The 19531-nt window shown below is 42.6% G+C and overlaps 1 protein-coding gene across 1 annotated transcript in view; it reads right to left on the reverse strand.

Moving 5' to 3' along the window:
- Positions 1 to 19531, reverse strand: part of DNAH6 (dynein axonemal heavy chain 6) — a 284536-nt gene that overhangs the window by 11283 nt on the left and 253722 nt on the right. The window contains exons 68-71 of the mRNA XM_018054768.1: positions 16924 to 17043; positions 15774 to 15895; positions 7957 to 8086; positions 4282 to 4409 (exon numbers count right to left, since the gene is read on the reverse strand). Of these exons, the coding sequence (XP_017910257.1) occupies positions 4282 to 4409; positions 7957 to 8086; positions 15774 to 15895; positions 16924 to 17043 (500 nt within the window). The remainder of the gene's footprint in view (positions 1 to 4281; positions 4410 to 7956; positions 8087 to 15773; positions 15896 to 16923; positions 17044 to 19531) is intronic.

A 19531-nucleotide genomic window follows, 5' to 3' on the forward strand; every position in this document is an offset into this window, starting at 1 on the left:
GAAGGTAGCAGAAGACGTATCTAAGGTGGGTGGAGAACACTTGAGTCAGGCTGCAAGGACCAGGCCTCCAGTGCTGTCTAGATCAGTGGAAAGCAGACAGAGGTCACACTGCCGCCAGTTCTCCCAGAGGCAGCGGCTGACAAGCAGTCATGTTCAGTGAGAAGAATGCACTTCAGATCTTTCTCCCTTATATCTAGAGGCCTACATCCCTGCGGGACCACATCGCTCCCAGGACCTGCCTGGTCTCACGGTCCCGTACCATCAGGAGGCCAGTGAGCTCACCAAGATGGCAGCCCAAAGCCCCAGATGCTTCCACCCTCCCTTGGCCTTTCTTGTTGTCGCCACAGTGCAACCTTGCTGTTCGCTGGGTGAAGTGAAGGTGAGGCTGCGACACAGCCAGAGCCAGGCAGGAGTGGGTAGGGGTCAGGATGAGGGAGCTCTGTGGTGCAGGCCCAGCACCCCATGGTGGCCACTACCCTCCCTCTAATGGGAGTGCTCAGCTCTGACTCCTGATTGCCTTGCAGCCTGCTTCTCCCTGGGCTCCTCTTCCTTCTGCTTTTATTAGGTGAATTCTTCCATTAGTGGTGGACACTACTGTTTGACTAGAAGGGATGACTTTGTTCCTGAGAGCCACATTAGTTCACTTGCATGTTCAAATATTCATGGAAGATTTAGGATGTGTCAGGCACTGGGGAGACAGAGATGAAAGTGTTAGTCCCTCAATTGTGTCTGACTCTTTGTGACCCCATGGACTGTAGTTCATCAGGCTCTTCTGTCCATGGAATCCTCCAGTAAAGAATACTAGAGTGGGTAGCCATTCCCTTCTCCAGGGGATCATCCCAAAACAGGGATCAAACCCAGGTCTCTTGCATTGCAAGCAGATTATCTACTATTTGAGCCACCCCGGAAGCCCCCAAACAGATATGAATTATGTTTGGTATTATGAATACCAGTCCCTTTGTCTTTAAGTTCATTGTCTGCTGAGGGAGCTGTACTCATGGAAGAGGAACTAGAAAGCAAGGTGGTATGTTGTACACAAATACAGTGATGGACACAAACACCTGAGAAGGGGGCCCTGTCATCTGGTGGTGGAGGGAAGGACAGGTATTCCAGGAAAACTTTATGAGGAAGTGACATTTGGACTCATCCATCCTTAAGTGGGTGACCATGCATGAGGTGGAAGAGGCCAGAGATGAGCAGCATCCATCTCTTCTTCTTCCTTTGAACAATCACTTGCCAAGCAGATGTGGGTTCAGTCCCTAGGTTGGAAAGATCCCCTGGAGAAGGAAATGGCAACCCACTCCAGTATTCTTGCCTGGGAAATCCCATGGACAGAGGAGCCTGGCAGGCTACAGTCCACGGGGTCGCAAAAAAGTCGGACATAACTGAACGACTAAACAACAACCACAACCACGTTAGTTTTAGTGGGCACAGAACAATCCAACACAGAGACTACATTTCCCAGGAACACTTGCAGCTGGAGCGCTGCTGTGCGATCAAGTTTTGGCTAAAGGGATATAAGAAAAAATGATGTATGCCACTTCCGTCTGACATCTTTATGAGGAAGCTGCTCTCCCTCGGCCCTCTTTCCCCTGTCTCAGTGGCTGGCAAAAGGGAACACTTGGAACAGCCCCCTTAGTACCAAAGGTGGAAGTCACCCGCTGAGGCTGGAAGAGCCAGCCATCCAGTGGGATTCCTGGTTAAACTCACAAAGCAAGAGTAACTACCTGCCTTAGGCAGGGCTTCCTCTGGGCTCTTCGCAGAGAGAGAAGTGAATTCCAGTCTTGTTTTGGCCACTGCATTTGGGAATCTTTATCACAGCAGTTTAATCTATACCCTGATTCACTCAATGTAGAAGGTGATGTCCCCTTCCTTACTTAACATATATGCAAGAGTATATCATGTGAAATACCAGACTGGATGAAGCACAAGCTAGAATCAAGATTGTAGCAAGAAATATCAATAACCTCAGATACTCAGATGACACCACCCTTATGGCAGAAAGTGAAGAGGAACTAAAGAGCCTCTTGATGAAGGTGAAAGAGGAGAGTGAAAAACTGGCTTAAAACTCAGTATTCAAAAAACTAAGATCATGGTATCCGGTCACATCACTTCATGGCAAATAGATGGGGACACAACGGAAACAGTGAGAGACTTTATTTTCTTGGGCTCCAAAATCACTGCAGATGATGACTTTAGCCATGAAATTAAAAGATGCTTGCTCCTTGGAAGAAAAACTATGACAAACCTACACAGCACATTAAAAAGCAGAGTCATTACTTTGCCGACAAAGGACTGTTTAGTCAAACCTATGGTTTTTCCAGTCGTCATGTATGGGTGTAAGAGTTGGACTATGAAGAAAGCTGAGCACCAAAGAACTGATGCTTTTGAACTGTGGTGTTGGAGAAGACTCTTGAGAGTCCCTTGGATAGCAAGGAGATCAAACCAGTCAATCGTAAAGGAAATCAGTCCTGAATATTCACTGGAAGGACTGATGCGGAAGCTCCCATACTTTGGCCACCTGGTGTGAAGAACTGACTTATTAGAAAAGACCCTGATGCTGGGCAAAACTGAAGGCAGGAGGAGAATGAGATGACAGAGGATGAGATGGTCGCATGGCATCACTGATTCGATGGACATGAGTTTGAGCAGGCTCCGGGAGCTGGTGATGGACAGGGAAGCCTGGTATGCTGCAGTCCGTGGGGTCACAAAAAGTCAGACATGACTGAGTGACTGAACTGAAAAGGTGATAAGCTCTGACCTGACTAGCTGGCCTTCTGGTGCTGCTGTTTACCTAGTAGACCCAAGGTGAAGATGTCGCTTATTCAGCTGACCTAGTTTCCCCTCACCCCCATCCCATGAGCCTGGGTATTGTCAGACAACCAGAAACATTTGGAGACTTGATTTCCTAGTAGGGAATAGTCAGTCTTTAAAAGATCTACCCTAGTGCTTCCCTGGTGGGCCAGTGGTTAAGAATCTACCTGCCAACACAGAGGACATGGGTTCACTCCCTGGTCTGGGAAGATCCCACATGCCACAGGGAAACTAAACCTGTCAGCCACAACTACTGAGCTTGTGCTCTAGAGCCCAGGAACTGAAACTACTGAGCCCATGTGCCACAACTACTGAAGTCCATGTGTCGAGCCCATGCTCTACACGAGAAGCTGTCGTGATGAGAAGCCCATGCATTACAACTAGAGAAAGTCCACAAGCAGCAACAAAGACACAACACAGCCAAAAATAAAAATAAAGTTCATTCACGTTAAAAAAAAAATCTACCATGGCTGCCCTCTCCAGTCTTATCACTGAGCCTTAATCCTGTGCCAGGTGTTTGGTTCCCTGCTTGGCAGTAAAACTTCCCCTGTTACTGCTCAATAGTCAGTCTCTGTTTCCCTTATTCAAGTCATGCACAGAGAAACCAGGAAGTCCTGTAGCCATCATTACAAAGGGCCTTCGGAAAGTATTCCTGAGCATAAGGCAAAAGTTTAAATAGTTATTCTCAAATTTTAGTTGCAATGACATCATCTGGGGGTGTTCATTTAAAATTCACATTTGCAGGAATTACTCAAGAATCCTCACTCGGTAGGTCTGGAGTGGAATCAGGGAATTTATGCTTGGAATACACAGCATAGTGGATCCTAATGCAGGTGTTTTATGGCCCATATTTAGAGAAACTTGGTTTTCATAGTCTTCACAAAGACTATGGTATTAAATGCTAACTAGACATTGGGCTTCACAGGTGGTGCTAGTGGTAGAGAACCCTCCTCTCAATGCAGGTTAGACATAAGAGATGTAGGTTCTATCCCTGGATCAGGAAGATCCCCTGGAGGAGGTCAGACCAACCTACTCCAGGGTTCTTGCCTGGAGAATCTCATGGACAGAGGAGTCTGGTAGGTTACAGTCCATGGGGTCCCACAGAGTAGGACAGGACTGAAGCGACTTAGCATGCAAGCAGACCCTGGGAACAAGCACTGAATCTGAATCTCTCTTAACTGAGCGCTTAGGTCCCTGCTCAAATTCCTAAAGCGTCAATCAAATTCTAAGGGTGCAAGTTAGGATAATGAAGGGTTTGTAATGCCCTGCAGTCATAAGCCATTATTAGAGAAAGGGAACACAGACCAGTGAGAGGAGGGTGAATTAAGGTTTAGACAAGTTGGGCTTGAAGGGTTGTTAGCACATCTACATGGAAATGTTCAAGCGATGGGAATGGAAACCACATTGTTATACACGCTCCACAACACTTTGATCCCCAAGAGCAAGGATGGCAGTGAGCACTCATACGTGTATTAGCCTCAGCAGATTGTTAAAACGGTCCACTTCCTGTCCAAGAACAGTGGTCAAGGAGTTAAGGCGTCCTTGAGGATCCTTGACGAAAAGGCTCTCAGAAGCGTTTTCCATCTCCAGAATTTCTGAAATACACATGGCAGATTCATCAGATGGATTATCATTGATTTCTTTCCTTACAACATTGCACTTATCTTAAGCTTTCTTAAAGCCAACTTCTCTTGTCCCTGGGCCCAGGTTGAACGGGAGTCAGGCTGTGCACACTTCAAGGGCAAATGCTACATGGTAGACAAGAGACCAGAGGTGCCAGGGGTCTCAAGTTTTCTCCTCTGCCTTGTGTATGTAAGCCTCACTCTTCCCTGCACACCCATGTGGCATCTAGTCACTCGGTCTTATCTGACTCTTTTTGTGACCCCATGAACTTTAGCCCACCTGCTCCTCTGTCCATGGGATTTTCTGGGCAAGATTACTGGAGTGGGGTGCCATTTCCTTCTCCTGACCCAGGGATTGAATCCGCATTTCTGTGTCTCCTGCTTTGCAAGCAGATTCTTTACCACTGAGCCGCTGGAGAAGCCCTCCACGTTGCATCTAGGCATCTAGGAGCGGAAGGGTTGGGGGCAGGACACCCCCTGAGAGAGAAGAGACTTGGCATTTATCTCACTGTTGTTCAAAGGGACTGACTGGATTCTGAAATGAGTCCATGGTTCAAACTGGATGAAAAACTGTGCTCTTCTCTTTTCCTATAATCCACCCAGTAGGGGCTCATATAAGCTCTGAACAAAGAAGGACCTGCATTCTCCTGACATACCTGAGCAAAGCCTGAGAAGATGAGTGGTTCTGAGCTATGTACATTAAGTTCCTTCTAACCACTCATTTTGGCTGCTGTAGAGAAATCACACAGCAGTGTGGGTCAGTGCAAGCTCTTGGGTCCATAGGGCTGTGGTTACAGGCCCCTGCTCTTCTCCTTCTGTCTGTCCCCTTGGGCTACTCTGAATCTCAGTTCTCTTGTTGAGCCAACTGTACCCCTGCCCCCTCAGTCTCAACAGATGGCATTGCTTATCATTTCACAGCAAAAGTACAAACTTCATGAAGCATGGAGAGAAACACCTCCTAGGTGTCAATGGAACTCTATGAAACAAGAACCTTTACTCTCCATTCATCTATTCATCCATCTACCCATCCATTCATCCATCCATCTTCATCCCTTTTTCTACCCAGTTCTCCATCTCGTGTTTATTAAAAAATGCTTTCTAAAATAATTCAGTTGCTTTGATATCTATAGAACTCTCTACTCAAGAAGAGATTCTTTTGTTTTAGGAGGAACATAACTGGCATCTGAGGTCACATAGGTCTTTTTTGGGGGGGGCCTTTAGAGTATTGGGGGAAATTCGCTGGTGGCTCAGATGGTAAAGAATCTGCCTGCAATGCGGGAGATCTGGGTTTGATCCCAGGGTCGAGAAGTTCCCCTGGAGAAGGGAATGGCTACCCACTCCAGTATTCTTGCCTGGAGAATTCCATGGACAGAGGTTACAGTCCATGGGGTCCCCCAAATTTGGACACAACTGAGTGACTTTCACTTCAAGAATATTGGTAAAACTTAGTGTGATTGCATGCGTGCATGCTCAGTTGTGGCCAATTCTTTGTGACCCCACAGACTGTAGCCCCTCAGGCTCCTCTGAAACTGAGTTTTTCATGCAAGAATACTGGAGTGGATTTCCATTTCTTACTCCAGGGGGTCGTCCCAAGCCACGGATTGAACCTGAGTCTTCTGCACTGGCAGGTGGATTCTTGACCGCTGTACCACCTGGGTGTGCTACTATGACGTATTAAGAAATATGCATTTTGGTCTTTGTCTCCATCTTCTGGCCAGAGTGCCTAAAACCCTTATAATTTCCTCATTGATAAGAGTGATAGGAGCATCTTTTATATAATTATTGGTTTTTGACCCCAACTCGTGAAATAGCTCTTGATCAATAAAGGTGAAAGGGGTATCTTTTATTATTGATAACAAGCCCCTTTCAACCACACCTGAGTTTATGTTAAGGAGGTGACTCTAGTACTGACCCTAAAGATGAGGGGCTGGTTGTCAGGCAAACTAACCATGTGATTAGAGATTTGGACACTCTAGCTTCACTCTCTGACCTCCTGGGAGAGGGGAGGGGCTGGAGGTTTAGTTACTTATTAAAGGCCAATGATTTAACCAATCATGCCCATGTATGGAAGCTTCCATAAAAACCTAACTGAAGGGGTTTGGAGAGTTTCTGGGTTGGTGAACACATCCATGTGCCAGGAGGGTGGTGCACCCCGACTCCTCAGGGACAAAATCTCCTGTCCTCGGGACTCTTCTGGACCTTGTTTTATGTATCTCTTTATCTTGTTGCTTATCTTTATCCTTAATAATATCCTTTAAAATGATCTGGTAAATGTAATTAACTGTTTCCCTGAGTCCTGTGAGCCAGTCTAGAAAATTACTGAACCCGAGAAGGGGCTTGTGGGAATCCTTGATCTATGGCTGGTTGGTCAGAAATAAAGGTCACAACCTGAGGACTTGCAGTTGACATTTAAAGTGCAGACAGTCTTATGGGATTGAGCCCTTAACCTGTGGGATTTGTGCCAACTCTGGATGGTTAATGTTATAACTGAGTTGTAGGACATCCAGTTGGTGTCCAGAGAGTTTGATAATCGCTTGGTGTGTGTGTGGGGATAACCCATACACTCAGTATCAGAGTATCGTGAACAGAGACAGAAGCACAGTTTACTTTTATAGCCACTCATTTTTTTTTCTGCCTCATCTTTCTTTTTCCTATAATGACATTTCCAACCATGAACAATAGATTAAGACATCTAAATCTATAGTCACTCTAAGAAAAGTGTGAAAGTAGATCTCTGTGATCATTCAGGAAGATTCCTTAGCTCACCAGAAAATGAAATGAAATAATAAATTATTCTTTTCTACTTCTCACTTCCCAGGTGGCATTAGTGGTAAAGGGCCTGCCTGCCAATGCAGGAGACATAAGAGATGCAGCTTTGATCCCTGAGTCAGGAAGATCCCCTGGAGGAGGGTATGGTAACCACTCCAGTGTTCTTGCCTGGAGAATCCTATGGACAGAGGAGCCTGGCGGGCTACAGTCCACAGGGTCGCGAAGAGACGGACATAACTGAAATGACTTAGCATATATACACGCACTTCTCTTGTTGGAGAAAAAAAGTGAAATGGATTCTAGAGCAGGGCTGTCCAATAGAATATTTTATGATGATGGAAATGTTCTCCATCTGCATTATCCAATATGGCAGCACTTAAAATGTGACTAGTGCAACTGAGGAAATGAATTTTAAAGTTTAAGTAGCCACATGTGGCTAGTGGCTACTGTCTCGGACAGTACAGCTCTAGAGACATTATGAAGCTCAGAAGAAAGTCTGTTTAAGTTATATTGGGCTAGAAACCAACTTTCTCTTCATGCTTCTGGCAGTTGAGATGTCAAGGGGCTGCAGGCTTTAGGGGCTGCAGGCTTCTAATCTATAAATAGAGGCCTCTACATTGAAAGAGCTCTCCCTCTACATAAAGAAAAAGTTCTACATAATAAGCAGATTTGGACACCTGCCTATCACTCAGCTTTCTGAGTTTATTCCTAAAAGTCCCATTACCCACATAAGCCAACAATTATTTACTACCTGGAACTCTAGTCCGGACAGAAGCAACAAGTTCTTGGACAATTTCATCATTGCTCTTTCCCTCTCCACCAGAAGAGGACCTTGGTTGAACCTCAAGTATAGTGTTGATCAAAGTGTTGGTCTCTTTGTACTATAATGGCGAGAAGAAACAGAACAGTGAGGACCCAAATTCTCCAAAAAATAATTTTGCAGCACATACAGTTTATTACAGAAATAATAGCTGTTGCCAAAACCAAGGACATTTTATTTTTTATGTTGAAGATAGAGTTGGTAAAATATGCTCATTGGAAATGCATAGTATTTCATCCATGGTGTTATGTTTAAAACATTTCTGGTTGAATAACACTTTAATGAAACTGTCATTTAATCATATTTTTAAAAATGGTTAAAATGATAAATTTTATGTTATATGTTTTACCACAATAAAAAATGGTTAAACAATTTTTGGCTAATTCTTTAAAAGGCAGTTATGAAAATGAGAAAGAAATAATGAGAATTCAGTGTTAGAACATACTTTTATTTAAATAATGTTACCTCAATTAGAAAAGTATTATAGAACATTATTAAAAATTTAGAAAACACAGAAAAGTAAAAAGAAAAATTATTCATGATTTTGCTTTTAAGAAATATTTATAACTTTAGTTTACCTGGCCCACCCCTGAATTAGCCATCTGACTACCAGGGAAGTCCCCACTGGCTCTTTCTAATGTGATTTATTTTTCCTTTGATTTTATGCTTAGAAATTCCTATTCTAAGGTCAGTTAAATATTGTTAATTTTTCTAGATTTTTCCTTTATTCAGAAACATGGTAACTTCTCATGAATATTTGTCAGAATCTCTTAGAGGTTTTCTTTATACTGGTCATAACACTCATCATTCACTTACCCAAGAAAAGAATTCAGAACCTAGAATTACAGATCTTGATTGTAAAAATTATATTTTACATGACAGTCTTCTTTCAAACATCACTTTCGACATGTTCATTAGGTCCTAAACAACTGTAATGTTATTTACTTAATGCTATAGTTAAATAGTTTGATTTCCTTGCTCAGTGCCAACTATTTAATAATGACTTTTCTGTTTTAGTTTGTGCTTCCCAGGTGTTGCTAGTGGTAAAGAATCCACCTGCCAGTGCAGAAAATGCAAGAGACGTGGGTTTGATTCCTAGGTTGGGAAGATCCCCTGGAGGAGGAAATAGCAAACCATTCTAGTACTCTTGCCTGGAGAATTCCATGGACAGAGAAGCCTGGTGGGCTACAGTCCATGGGGCCACAAAATGTCGGACATGACTGAGCACATACACGGTTTTAGTTCTTGACTTCTTGATTAGTCAAAAGTCTTGAAACATTTAGAACAGCCAGGCCCAGCTTTCTTTACTGGTCTCTAGTATGCACCTTTGTAAGTGTAGTTTGCTGAGCTGAGGAAGGAATCATTGATATTTTTTGAATTAAGACTCTATTGATGAGACCTAATTATCTAACCTAACTCAACTAAAGCAAAAAGAAGGGATATGTTGACATATATAGCTGGGAAGAAGAGAACTCAAGTCATGTGGGTTTCAGGCATGGATGGAGCTAGCATTCTCTCTCCTGTTCATGTCTGGTTGTTTCTCTCATTCTTTCAGGTGGAAGATGACCTTCTTCATGTGGTAGGGAGAAGGGGTCAGGGCATCAGGGATAAGGGCACAAAATGCTGCAGATATGCAGCATCTTAGGCAGTCATTCCAGAGGAAAGACAGCCCTCTCCCAGTCCAGCATCTATATATCATGTCTCAGGAAAGGACTCTCATTCTCCTAGCATGGGCCATGGGCCTGCTTCTTGGACCAGGTCCAGTAGCTGGGTGATGCTGTGATGCCTGGGTCACATGCCCACCTCCCTGAAGGCAAAGAGTGGCTGGAGGTTTTACCAGAATCTAATAGATTGAGGAAGTGGAAGTTGTCCCAAAGGAAAGAGGTAGGAGTCAGGTGTGTACTGTGCCAGAAAAATGAAGGAAAGGAGGCTGGACAGAAAAATATACCTGGGACCTCACCACATGCCTACTGTCTCATTTTCAGTCATTCAGAACTGACGGAAAACACAAAAAAGTACATTCATAGGTATACATTGCCAAGAACGCTGCTCCTCCCCAAAGTCCTGACTTCTCATTGAATGCAGCGAGTCTATCATTTCCACACTCTTCTCTCTCTTCTCTCACCTCCACATCTACCCACTCTAGAGCAAACAGTCAGATGACTGAATATTAACTAGGTTTGGCCACCTCTTTTCCCTCCTGAAAGTAGAATCAGGAAAAATGAGATATTCCAATTCTTGATTGTATGTGCTGTGGTTAGTTGTTCAGTCATGCCCAACTCTTTGCGACCCATGGACTCTAGCCCAGGCTCCTCTGTCCATGGAGATTCTCCAGGCAAGAGTATTGGAGTGGGTTGCCATGTTCTCCTCCAGGGGATCGTCCCAACCCAGGAATCGAATCCAGGTCTCCCGCATTGCAGGCAGATTCTTTTACCATCTGAGCCACCAGAGAAGCCCTTCACTGAATAGCAAACCAATCTTTAGGGCAGAGAGCATGACATAGGTTTTGGATCATTGAGAAGTTCCACAGTTGTTTTGTACATGTTCCTTGATATCTAGGCTGATTTTACCCTCTAATTTGTCTCTTATTTGTAGAGACAAAATTTAAATTGCAAAGAAAGGTGATTCCCTTCAGCTTCATGAGGCCAATGTGGTCTCCAACATTTAAAGTATTCCAGGGCCCCAGGGAAATACCTCTTTTCATGGCTTTGGTTCACCTAACGATTCCGGAACATGTTAGATAATAAAACTGGAAGGATATGGAAGGGACCAGTCATGGGGGAGTCTTGAGTGTCATGCTGAGGAGCTTGGACTACCCTTAAGTAATGGCATGGCATCAGAGGGTCTTGGAGGAGTAAAATTATCCATTTTGCTCTTGGGACCTATAGCTGCGGTCAGTCAGGTTGTTGTTATTCTGTTGCTAGTTCAGTTCAGTTCAATCGCTCAGGCGTGTCCGACTCTTTGCGACCCCATGAATCGCAGCACGCCAGGCCTCCCTGTCCATCACCATCTCCTGGAGTTCACTCAGACTCCCGTCCATCAAGTCAGTGATGCCATCCAGCCATCTCATCCTCTGTCATCCCCTTCTCCTCCTGCCCCCAATCCCTCCCAGCATCAGAGTCTTTTCCAATGAGTCAACTCTTCACATGAGGGGGCCAAAGTACTGGAGCTTCAGCTTTAGCATCAGTCCTTCCAAAGAAATCCCAGGGTTGATCTCCTTCAGAATGGACTGGTTGGATCTCCTTGCAGTCCAAGGGACTCTCAAGAGTCTTCTCCAACACCACACTTCAAAAGCTTCAATTCTGCGGCGCTCAGCCTTCTTCACAGTCCAACTCTCATATCCATACATGACCACAGGAAAAACCATAGCCTTGACTAGATGGACCTTAGTCGGCAAAGTAATGTCTCTGCTTTTGAATATACTATCTAGGTTGGTCATAACTTTTCTTCCAATGAGTAAGCGTCTTTTAATTTCATGGCTGTAGTCACCATCTGCAGTGATTTTGGAGCCCCCCAAAATAAAGTCTGACACCTGTTTCCACTAGTTTCCCCATCTATTTCCCATGAAGTGATGGGACCAGATGCCATAATCTTCGTTTTCTGAATGTTGAGCTTTAGGCCAACTTTTTCGCTCTCCTCTTTCACTTTCATCAAGAGGCTTTTTAGCTCTTCTTCACTTTCTGCCATAAGGGTGGTGTCATCTGCATATCTGAGGTGATTGATATTTCTCCCAGCAATCTTGATTCCAGCTTGTGTTTCTTCCAGTCCAGCGTTTCTCATGATGTACTCTGCATAGAAGTTAAATAAGCAGGGTGACAATATATAGCCTTGACGTACTCCTTTTCCTATTTGGATCCAGTCTGTTGTTCCATGTCCAGTTCTAACTGCTGCTTCCTGACCTGCATACAGGTTTCTCAAGAGGCAGGTTAGGTGGTCTGGTATTCCCATCTCTTTCAGAATTTTCCACAGTTTATTGTGGTCCACACAGTCAAAGGCTTTGGCATAGTCAATAAAGCAGAAGTAGATGTTTTTCTGGAACTCTCTTGCTTTATCCATGATCCAGTGGATGTTGGCAATTTGATCTCTGGTTCCTCTGTCTTTTCTAAAACCAGCTTCAACATCAGGGAGTTCACAGTCCACATATTGCTGAAACCTGGCTTGGAGAATGTTGAACATTACTTTACTAGCATGTGAGATGAGTGCAATTGTGTGGTAGTTTGAGCATTCTTTTGCATTGCCTTTCTTTGGAATTGGAATGAAAACTGACCTTTTCCAGTCCTATGGCCACTGCTGAGTTTTCCAAATTTGCTGGCATTCTGAGTGCAGCACTTTCACAGCATCATCTTTCAGGATTTGAAATAGCTCAACTGGAATTCCATCACCTCCACTAGCTTTGTTCGTAGTGATGCTTTCTAAGGCTCACTTGACTTCACGTTCCAAGACGTCTGGCTCTAGATTAGCAGTCACATTATCATGATTATCTGGGTCATGAAGATCTTTTTTGTACAGTTCTTCCGTGTATTCTTGCCACCTCTTTTTAATATCGTCTGCTTCTGTTAGGTCCATACCATTCCTGTCCTTTATTGAGCCCATCCTTGCATGAAATGTTCCCTTGGTATCTCTAATTTTCTTGAAGAGATCGCTAGTCTTCCCCATTATGTTGTTTTCCTCTGTTTCTTTGCATTGATCGCTGAAGAAGGCTTTCTTATCTCTTCTTGCTATTCTTTGGAACTCTGCATTCAGATGCTTCTATCTTTCCTTTTCTCCTTTGCTTTTCACTTCTCTTCTTGTCACAGCTATTTGTAAGGCCTCCCCAGACAGCCATTTTGCTTTTTTGCATTTCTTTTCCATGGGGATGGTCTTGATCCCTGTCTCCTGTGCAATGTCACGAACCTCATTCCATAGTTCATCAGGCACTCTACCTATCAGATCTAGGCCCTTAAATCTATTTCTCACTTCCACTGAATAATCATAAGGAATTTGATTTAGGTCATACTGAATGGTCTAGCGGTTTCCCTACTTTCTTCAATTTGAGTCTGAATTTGGTAATAAGGAGTTCCTGATCTGAGCCACAGTCAGCTCCTGGTCTTATTTTTGTTGACTGTATAGAGCTTCTCCACCTTTAACTGCAAAGAATGTAATCAATCTGATTTCGGTGTTGACCATCTGGTGATGTCCATGTGTAGAGTATTCTCTTGTGTTGTTGGAAGAGGGTGTTTGCTATGACCAATGCATTTTCTTGGCAAAACTCTATAAGTCTTTGCCTTGCTTCATTTCGTATTCCAAGGCCAAATTTGCCTGTTACTCCAGGTGTTTCTTGACTTCCTACTTTTGCATTCCAGTCCCCTATAATGAAAAGGACATCTTTTTTGGGTGTTAGTTCTAAAAGGTCTTGTAGGTCTTCATAAAACCATTCAACTTCAGCTTCTTCAGCGTTACTAGTTGGGGCATAGACTTGGATAACTGTGATATTGAATGGTTTGCCTTGGAGACGAACAGAGATCATTCTGTTGTTTTTGAGATTGCATCCAAGTACTGCATTTTGGACTCTTTTGTTGATCATGATGGCTACTCCATTTATTCTGAAGGATTGCTGCCCGCAGTAGTAGATATAATGGTCATCTGAGTTAAATTCACCCATTTCAGTCCATTTTAGTTCGCTGATTCCTAGAATGTTGATGTTCACCCTTGCCATCTCTTGTTGGACCACTTCCAATTTGCCTTGTTTCATGGACCTGACATTCCAAGTTCCTATGCAATATTGCTCTTTACAGCATTGGATCTTGCTTCTGTCACCAGTCACATCCACAACTCGGTATTGTTTCTGCATTGGCTCCATCCGTTCATTCTTTCTGGAGTTATTTCTCCACTGATCTCCAGTAGCATATTGGGCACCTAACGACCTGGGGAGTTCCTCTTTTGGTATCCTATCATTTTGCCTTTTCATACTGTTCATGGGGTTCTCAAGACAACAATACTGAAGTGGCTTGCCATTCCCTCTCCAGTGGACCACATGCTAAGTCATGTCCAATTCTGCAACCCCATGGCCTGTAGCATGCCAGGCTCCTCTGTCCTCCACTATTTCCCAGAGTTTGCTCAAATTCGTGTCCATTGAATTGATGACACTATATAACCATCTCATCCTCTGCTGCCCCCTTATCCTTTTCCCTTCAATCTTTCCTAGAATCAGGGTCTTTTCCAGTGAATCACCTCTTCTCATCAGGTGGCCAAAGTATTGGAGCCTCAGAATTAGTCCTTTCAGTGAATATCCAGGACTGATTTCCTTTGAGACTGACTTGATCTCCTTGCAGTCCAAAGGACTCTCAAGAGTCTTCTCCAGCACCACAATTCAAAAGCATGAATTCTCAACCTTCGTTATGGTCCAGCTCTCACATCCATACATGACTACTGGAAAACTATAGCTTTGAATATACGGATCTTTGTTGGCAAAGTGATGTCTCTATGTCTCTACTTTTTATTATGTTGTCTAGGTTTGTCATAGCTTTTCTTCCAAGGAGCAAGTGTCTTTTAATTTCATGGCTGTATTCACTGTCTGCAGTGATTTTGGAGTCCAAGAAAATAAAATCTGTCACTGCTTCCACTTTTTTGTCTTCTCTTTGCCATGAAGTGATGGGACCAGATGCCATGAATTTAGTGATCTGGTCCTATGACCTTGACGAACTGTGCTTTCATTTTAAAATTTTTAAATTATTTTTTTAAAATTAAGATATAATATACAGGAAACTATATTCTATATCATGTGACAAACCATAATGGAAAAGAATATGAAAAATAATATATATATATGTATAACTGAGTCACTGCTATACAGAAGAAATTAACATTGTAAGTCAACTACACTTCAATAAATTTTTAAAAATTGTTGAGTTAAAAAAATTGAGATATAGTTGATGTACAATATTATATGTTACAGGTGTGCAGCAGAGTGATTCACAATTTTTAAAGGTTATACACCATTTATAGTTATCATAAAATATTTCCTACTTGTGTTGTACAATATGCCTTTATAGCTTTCTAATTTTATACATGATAGTCTATACTTCTTTATCTCTTACCCCTGTTTTGCCCCCCACTCTTTCCTTTCCTCACTGGTAACCAATAGTCTGTTCTCTGTATCTGTGAGTCTGCTTCTTTCTTGTTATCTTCACAAGTTTGTCTTATTTTTTGGATTCCACATATAAGTGATATCACACAATATTTCTCTCTCTCTGACTTATTTTACTTATCATAATGCCCTTCAAGTCCAACCTGCTGTTGCAAATAGCAAAATCAATGATCCGTGCTCTTGAAGAGCAGTGTTTGATTTATCTGCCTTGGATATTTGCTATTGTACTTTTATAACCTATTCATCTGTGGATCCATAAATCCTTGTATAATATGATATAAATATCTCCAGAATGGCGGGAGAGGAGCAAAAGAGAAAGGACTGTCTGGATTACCATCCAAATCCCCATATTATGGAAGACTAGCAGGTAGATTATGGACCAGGCAGAGGCTGAAAGGTGAGGAGGTGGTCAATGACAAGAAGATACCTAACTATCTTAGGATTCCATGAAAGATCCAGAGACAACAGGGTGCTAAATTGGAACCAAATGCTGAAGCTGAGGTGAAACATTTATTTTATTTATTTAAGAAGATTATAATTTATACAACCCGTGAGATGATTATGGATGTTTCAGGTTTATATACACAATATGAATATGCATTTAAGTTGAAAGGCCACATACCTGGTAAACTAGGTTGGCATTTTCATGCATTCCAAATATTTCTGGGTCATCTATCAAAGGCAGGTTTTCAATGTAGTCTTTAAACTCTTGCAGGCTGTCAGCCAAGGGAGCAAAATAGATACCTGTTATTGAAAACACAGAAGGCAAATATGTCTTAAATAGATGACCTTTGAGTACCGCCAAGTTTTGTGCTTCTCTGTCTGTTCAGATGGTGGCTATCATCAGCTGCATCATGGAGAAACAGGGATGGTTTTTTGCAAGCCCCCTAGCTTTCATTGCTGTGTCAAATTCCTTCACATTTTCTAGAGGCCTTTAGCATCTATCAGTGTCCTAACCTTTTAAGGTGTCACCTGCAGAACATTCCAAGATTCTAAGAATTCAGGGATGTGCTGCTGAAAGGTGTGCTCTTAAGTGATAGAACTTTGAAAACACATTTAGACAGAATACAATCTACTTTAGACCAGAAATAGTTAAAAATGGTTATCACACAATAGATATCTTTGTACTCTTACAACCAAAGCTGAAGCTATGACAATCCTGGACAGCATATTAAAAAGCAGAAACATCACTTTGCCAACAAAGGTCCGTATAGTCAAAGATATGGTTTTTCCAATAGTCACGTATGGTCATGAGAATTGGACCAGAGAATTGGACCGAAGAATTGGTGCTTTTGAACTATGGTGCTGGAGAAGACTTTTGAGAGTCCCTTGCACAGTGATGAGCTCAAACCAGTCAATCCTAAAAGAAATCAACTCTAAATATTCATTGGAAGGACTGATGCTGAAGCTACAATACTTTGGCCACCTGATGCAGAGAGCCAACTCATTGGAAAAGACTCCTATGCTGGAAAAGATGGAGGGCATGAGGAGAAGGGGGCAACAGAGAAAGAGATGGTTGGATGGCATCACTGATTCAAGGTCATGAGTTTGAGATAGTGAAGGACAAGGAAGCCTGGCATGCTGCAGTCCCTGGGGTTGCAAAGAGTCAGACACAACTTAGCAACTGAAAAAGGAACAAAGCATGGGCATGGTTAGTATGGGGGTCTGGGTGGTGAGGACTGGACACAGACAGCTCCTGGATGGAAAACTGAGGATGCTGTTAATGACTTCTTGGAAAAGGTCTTTTTCCATAGTATTGAAAAGTCACTCACCTGATTCAGAATATTTATAACCATCTTGTAATGTTTCAGGAGAAAAAAATCTTTTCAAAACAGTACGAAGGCATCTTTGATCCCAGGTATCCGTAACTCTTCCACCATAGGTAATTTCACCTGAAAAGGAGTTTGCATTTAAAAACGTTGTTTGTTTTTAACTGATATGCATACCCACATTCTAATAGGTTTGTTTATTTACACATTTGGCTCATTGAGTGTCTTTCCACTAACCTATCCTTAAAGATAATAAAAGTCAATTTTTAAAAAGCAGAAAGAAGACTAGTATATGTTGTTGTTGTTTAGTTGATAAGTTGTATCCAACTCTTTCGTGACCCCCACCTGAACTGTAGCCTGCCAGGCTCCTCTGTTCATGAGGTTTCCCAGGCAAGAAAATACTATAGTGGGTTGCCATTTTCTCCTCCAAGGGATCTTCCTGACCCAGGGATGGAACCTTTGTCTCCTGCATTGGCTGCTGCTGCTGCTGCTAAGTCACTTCAGTCGTGTCCGACTGTGTAACCCCATAGATGGCAGCCCACCAGGCTCCGCTGTCCCTGGGATTCTCCAGGCAAGAACACTGGAGTGGGTTGCCATTTCCTTCTCCAATGCATGAAAGTGAAAAGTGAAAGTGAAGTCGCTCAGTCGTGAGCGACCCCACGGACTGCAGCCTACCAGGCTCCTCCAGCCATGGGATTTTCCAGGCAAGAGTACTGGAGTGGGGTGCCACTGCCTTCTCCACTCCTGCATTGGCAGGTGGATTCTTTACCACTGAGCCACCAGGGAAGCCCAAGGAGGGATATGTACTTTCCCCCAATTATTTTGCCTTTCCCAAATAAGTGAAACTAAAGCTACTGAGCTCTGTTTACATATTTCTTCTTTCTTCCTTTTTTTTTTTCCTTTGTTTAAAAAATATTGAAATGTTGACTTTGGGCCTTATCCCATCATTGACTGTAGTATTGTAAAACATACCTACTTTGCATCAAAGACTGCTTTTTTGGGGGGCCAGTAAGCGAAATAGAACCAAAATATTTACAAGGCATTCAAAATCTATACATACCTTATACATTATTGATGTACAAGGAGGAAAGGATAGATCCAAGATGAAAGAGACAATTTACCTCACAGAAATTATATTATGGGGAATTAAAATTTATTGGTATCCCGTCTCTCTTTCCACAGAGAAGTTATGCTCCATTGTCACCCTGACATTACAAATAAGAATGATAGTTATTCTGTGCTGTAATGATTGTATTACTGATGTGGTGGTTTAGTTGCTAAGTCATGTCTGACTCTTGTGACCTCATGAACTGTAGCCTGCCAGGCGCCTCTGTTCATGAATTTCTCAGGCAAGAATACTGGAGTGAGTTGCCGTTTCCTTCTTCAGGGGATCTTCCCTACCCAGGGATTGACCCTGCATCTTCTGCACTGAGGGTGGATTCTTTACACCTGAGACACCAGGGAAGCCCACTGCTGATATTATTCCTTGGAAAAATTCCAGACCCATTGCTACAATTTCTTATTCACCTCTGTAGTGCTCCAAGAAGAATTTTACCTATGATACTGATGTTGTCAACTTCTGAATCTTTTAAATGTTCATCTGCTCATCTCCATCTCTTATTATGTCAAGATTTTTTTTTCATTCTCTTTCAAGCTGAGATGGTTGGTTGAGAGAAAGTCATTTGTGCTTGGATCTTTTAGTTTATTTTTTCCAGGTTAGTAATGTGCTAACTGGCATCTATCTTTCGTCTCCTGTTGAAGCACCTCTGGTCCGTCTTTTTTTTTTTTTTAATTTATTTATTTTAATTGGAGGCTAATTACTTTACAATATTGTAGTGGTTTCTGTCATACATTCACATGAATCAGCCATGGGTGTACATGTGTTCCCCATCCTGAACCCTTCTCTCATCTCCCTCCCCAGCCCTGAGCACCCTGTCTCATGCTTTGAGCCTGGACTGGCGATCTATTTAACATATGATAATACACATGTTTCAATGCCATTCTCTCAAATCATCCCCCTCTTGCCTTCTCCCAGAGTCCAAAAGTCTGTTCTTTACATCTGTGTCTCTTTTGCTATCTCACATTTAGGGTCATTGTTATCATTTTTCTAAATTCCATACATACGCGTTAATATACTATATTGGTGTTTTTCTTTCTGACTTACTTCACTCTGTAGAATAGGCTCCAGTTTCATCCACCTCATTAGAACTCATTCAAATGCATTCTTTTTAATAGCTGAGTAATATTCCATTGTGTATATGTACCACAGCTTTCTTATCCATTTATCTGACGATGGACATCTAGGTTGCTTCCATATCCTGGTTATTATAAAGAGTGCTGCGATGAACATTGGGGTACACGTGTCTCTTTCAATTCTGGTTTCCTCAGTGTGTGTGCCCAGCAGTGGGATTGCTGGGTTGTATGACAGTTCTATTTCCAGTTTTTTAAGGAATCTCCACACTGTTCTCCATAGTGGCTGTACTAGTTTGCATTCCCACCAACAGTATAGGAGGGTTCCCTTTTCTCCACACCCTTTCCAGCATTTATTGTTTGTAGACTTTTTAATAGCAGCCATTCTGACCAGTGTGAGATGGTATCTCATTGTGGTTTT

The sequence above is a fragment of the Capra hircus genome, chromosome 11 (genome assembly GCF_001704415.2).
Source record: "Capra hircus breed San Clemente chromosome 11, ASM170441v1, whole genome shotgun sequence".
Taxonomy (NCBI): domain Eukaryota; kingdom Metazoa; phylum Chordata; class Mammalia; order Artiodactyla; family Bovidae; genus Capra; species Capra hircus.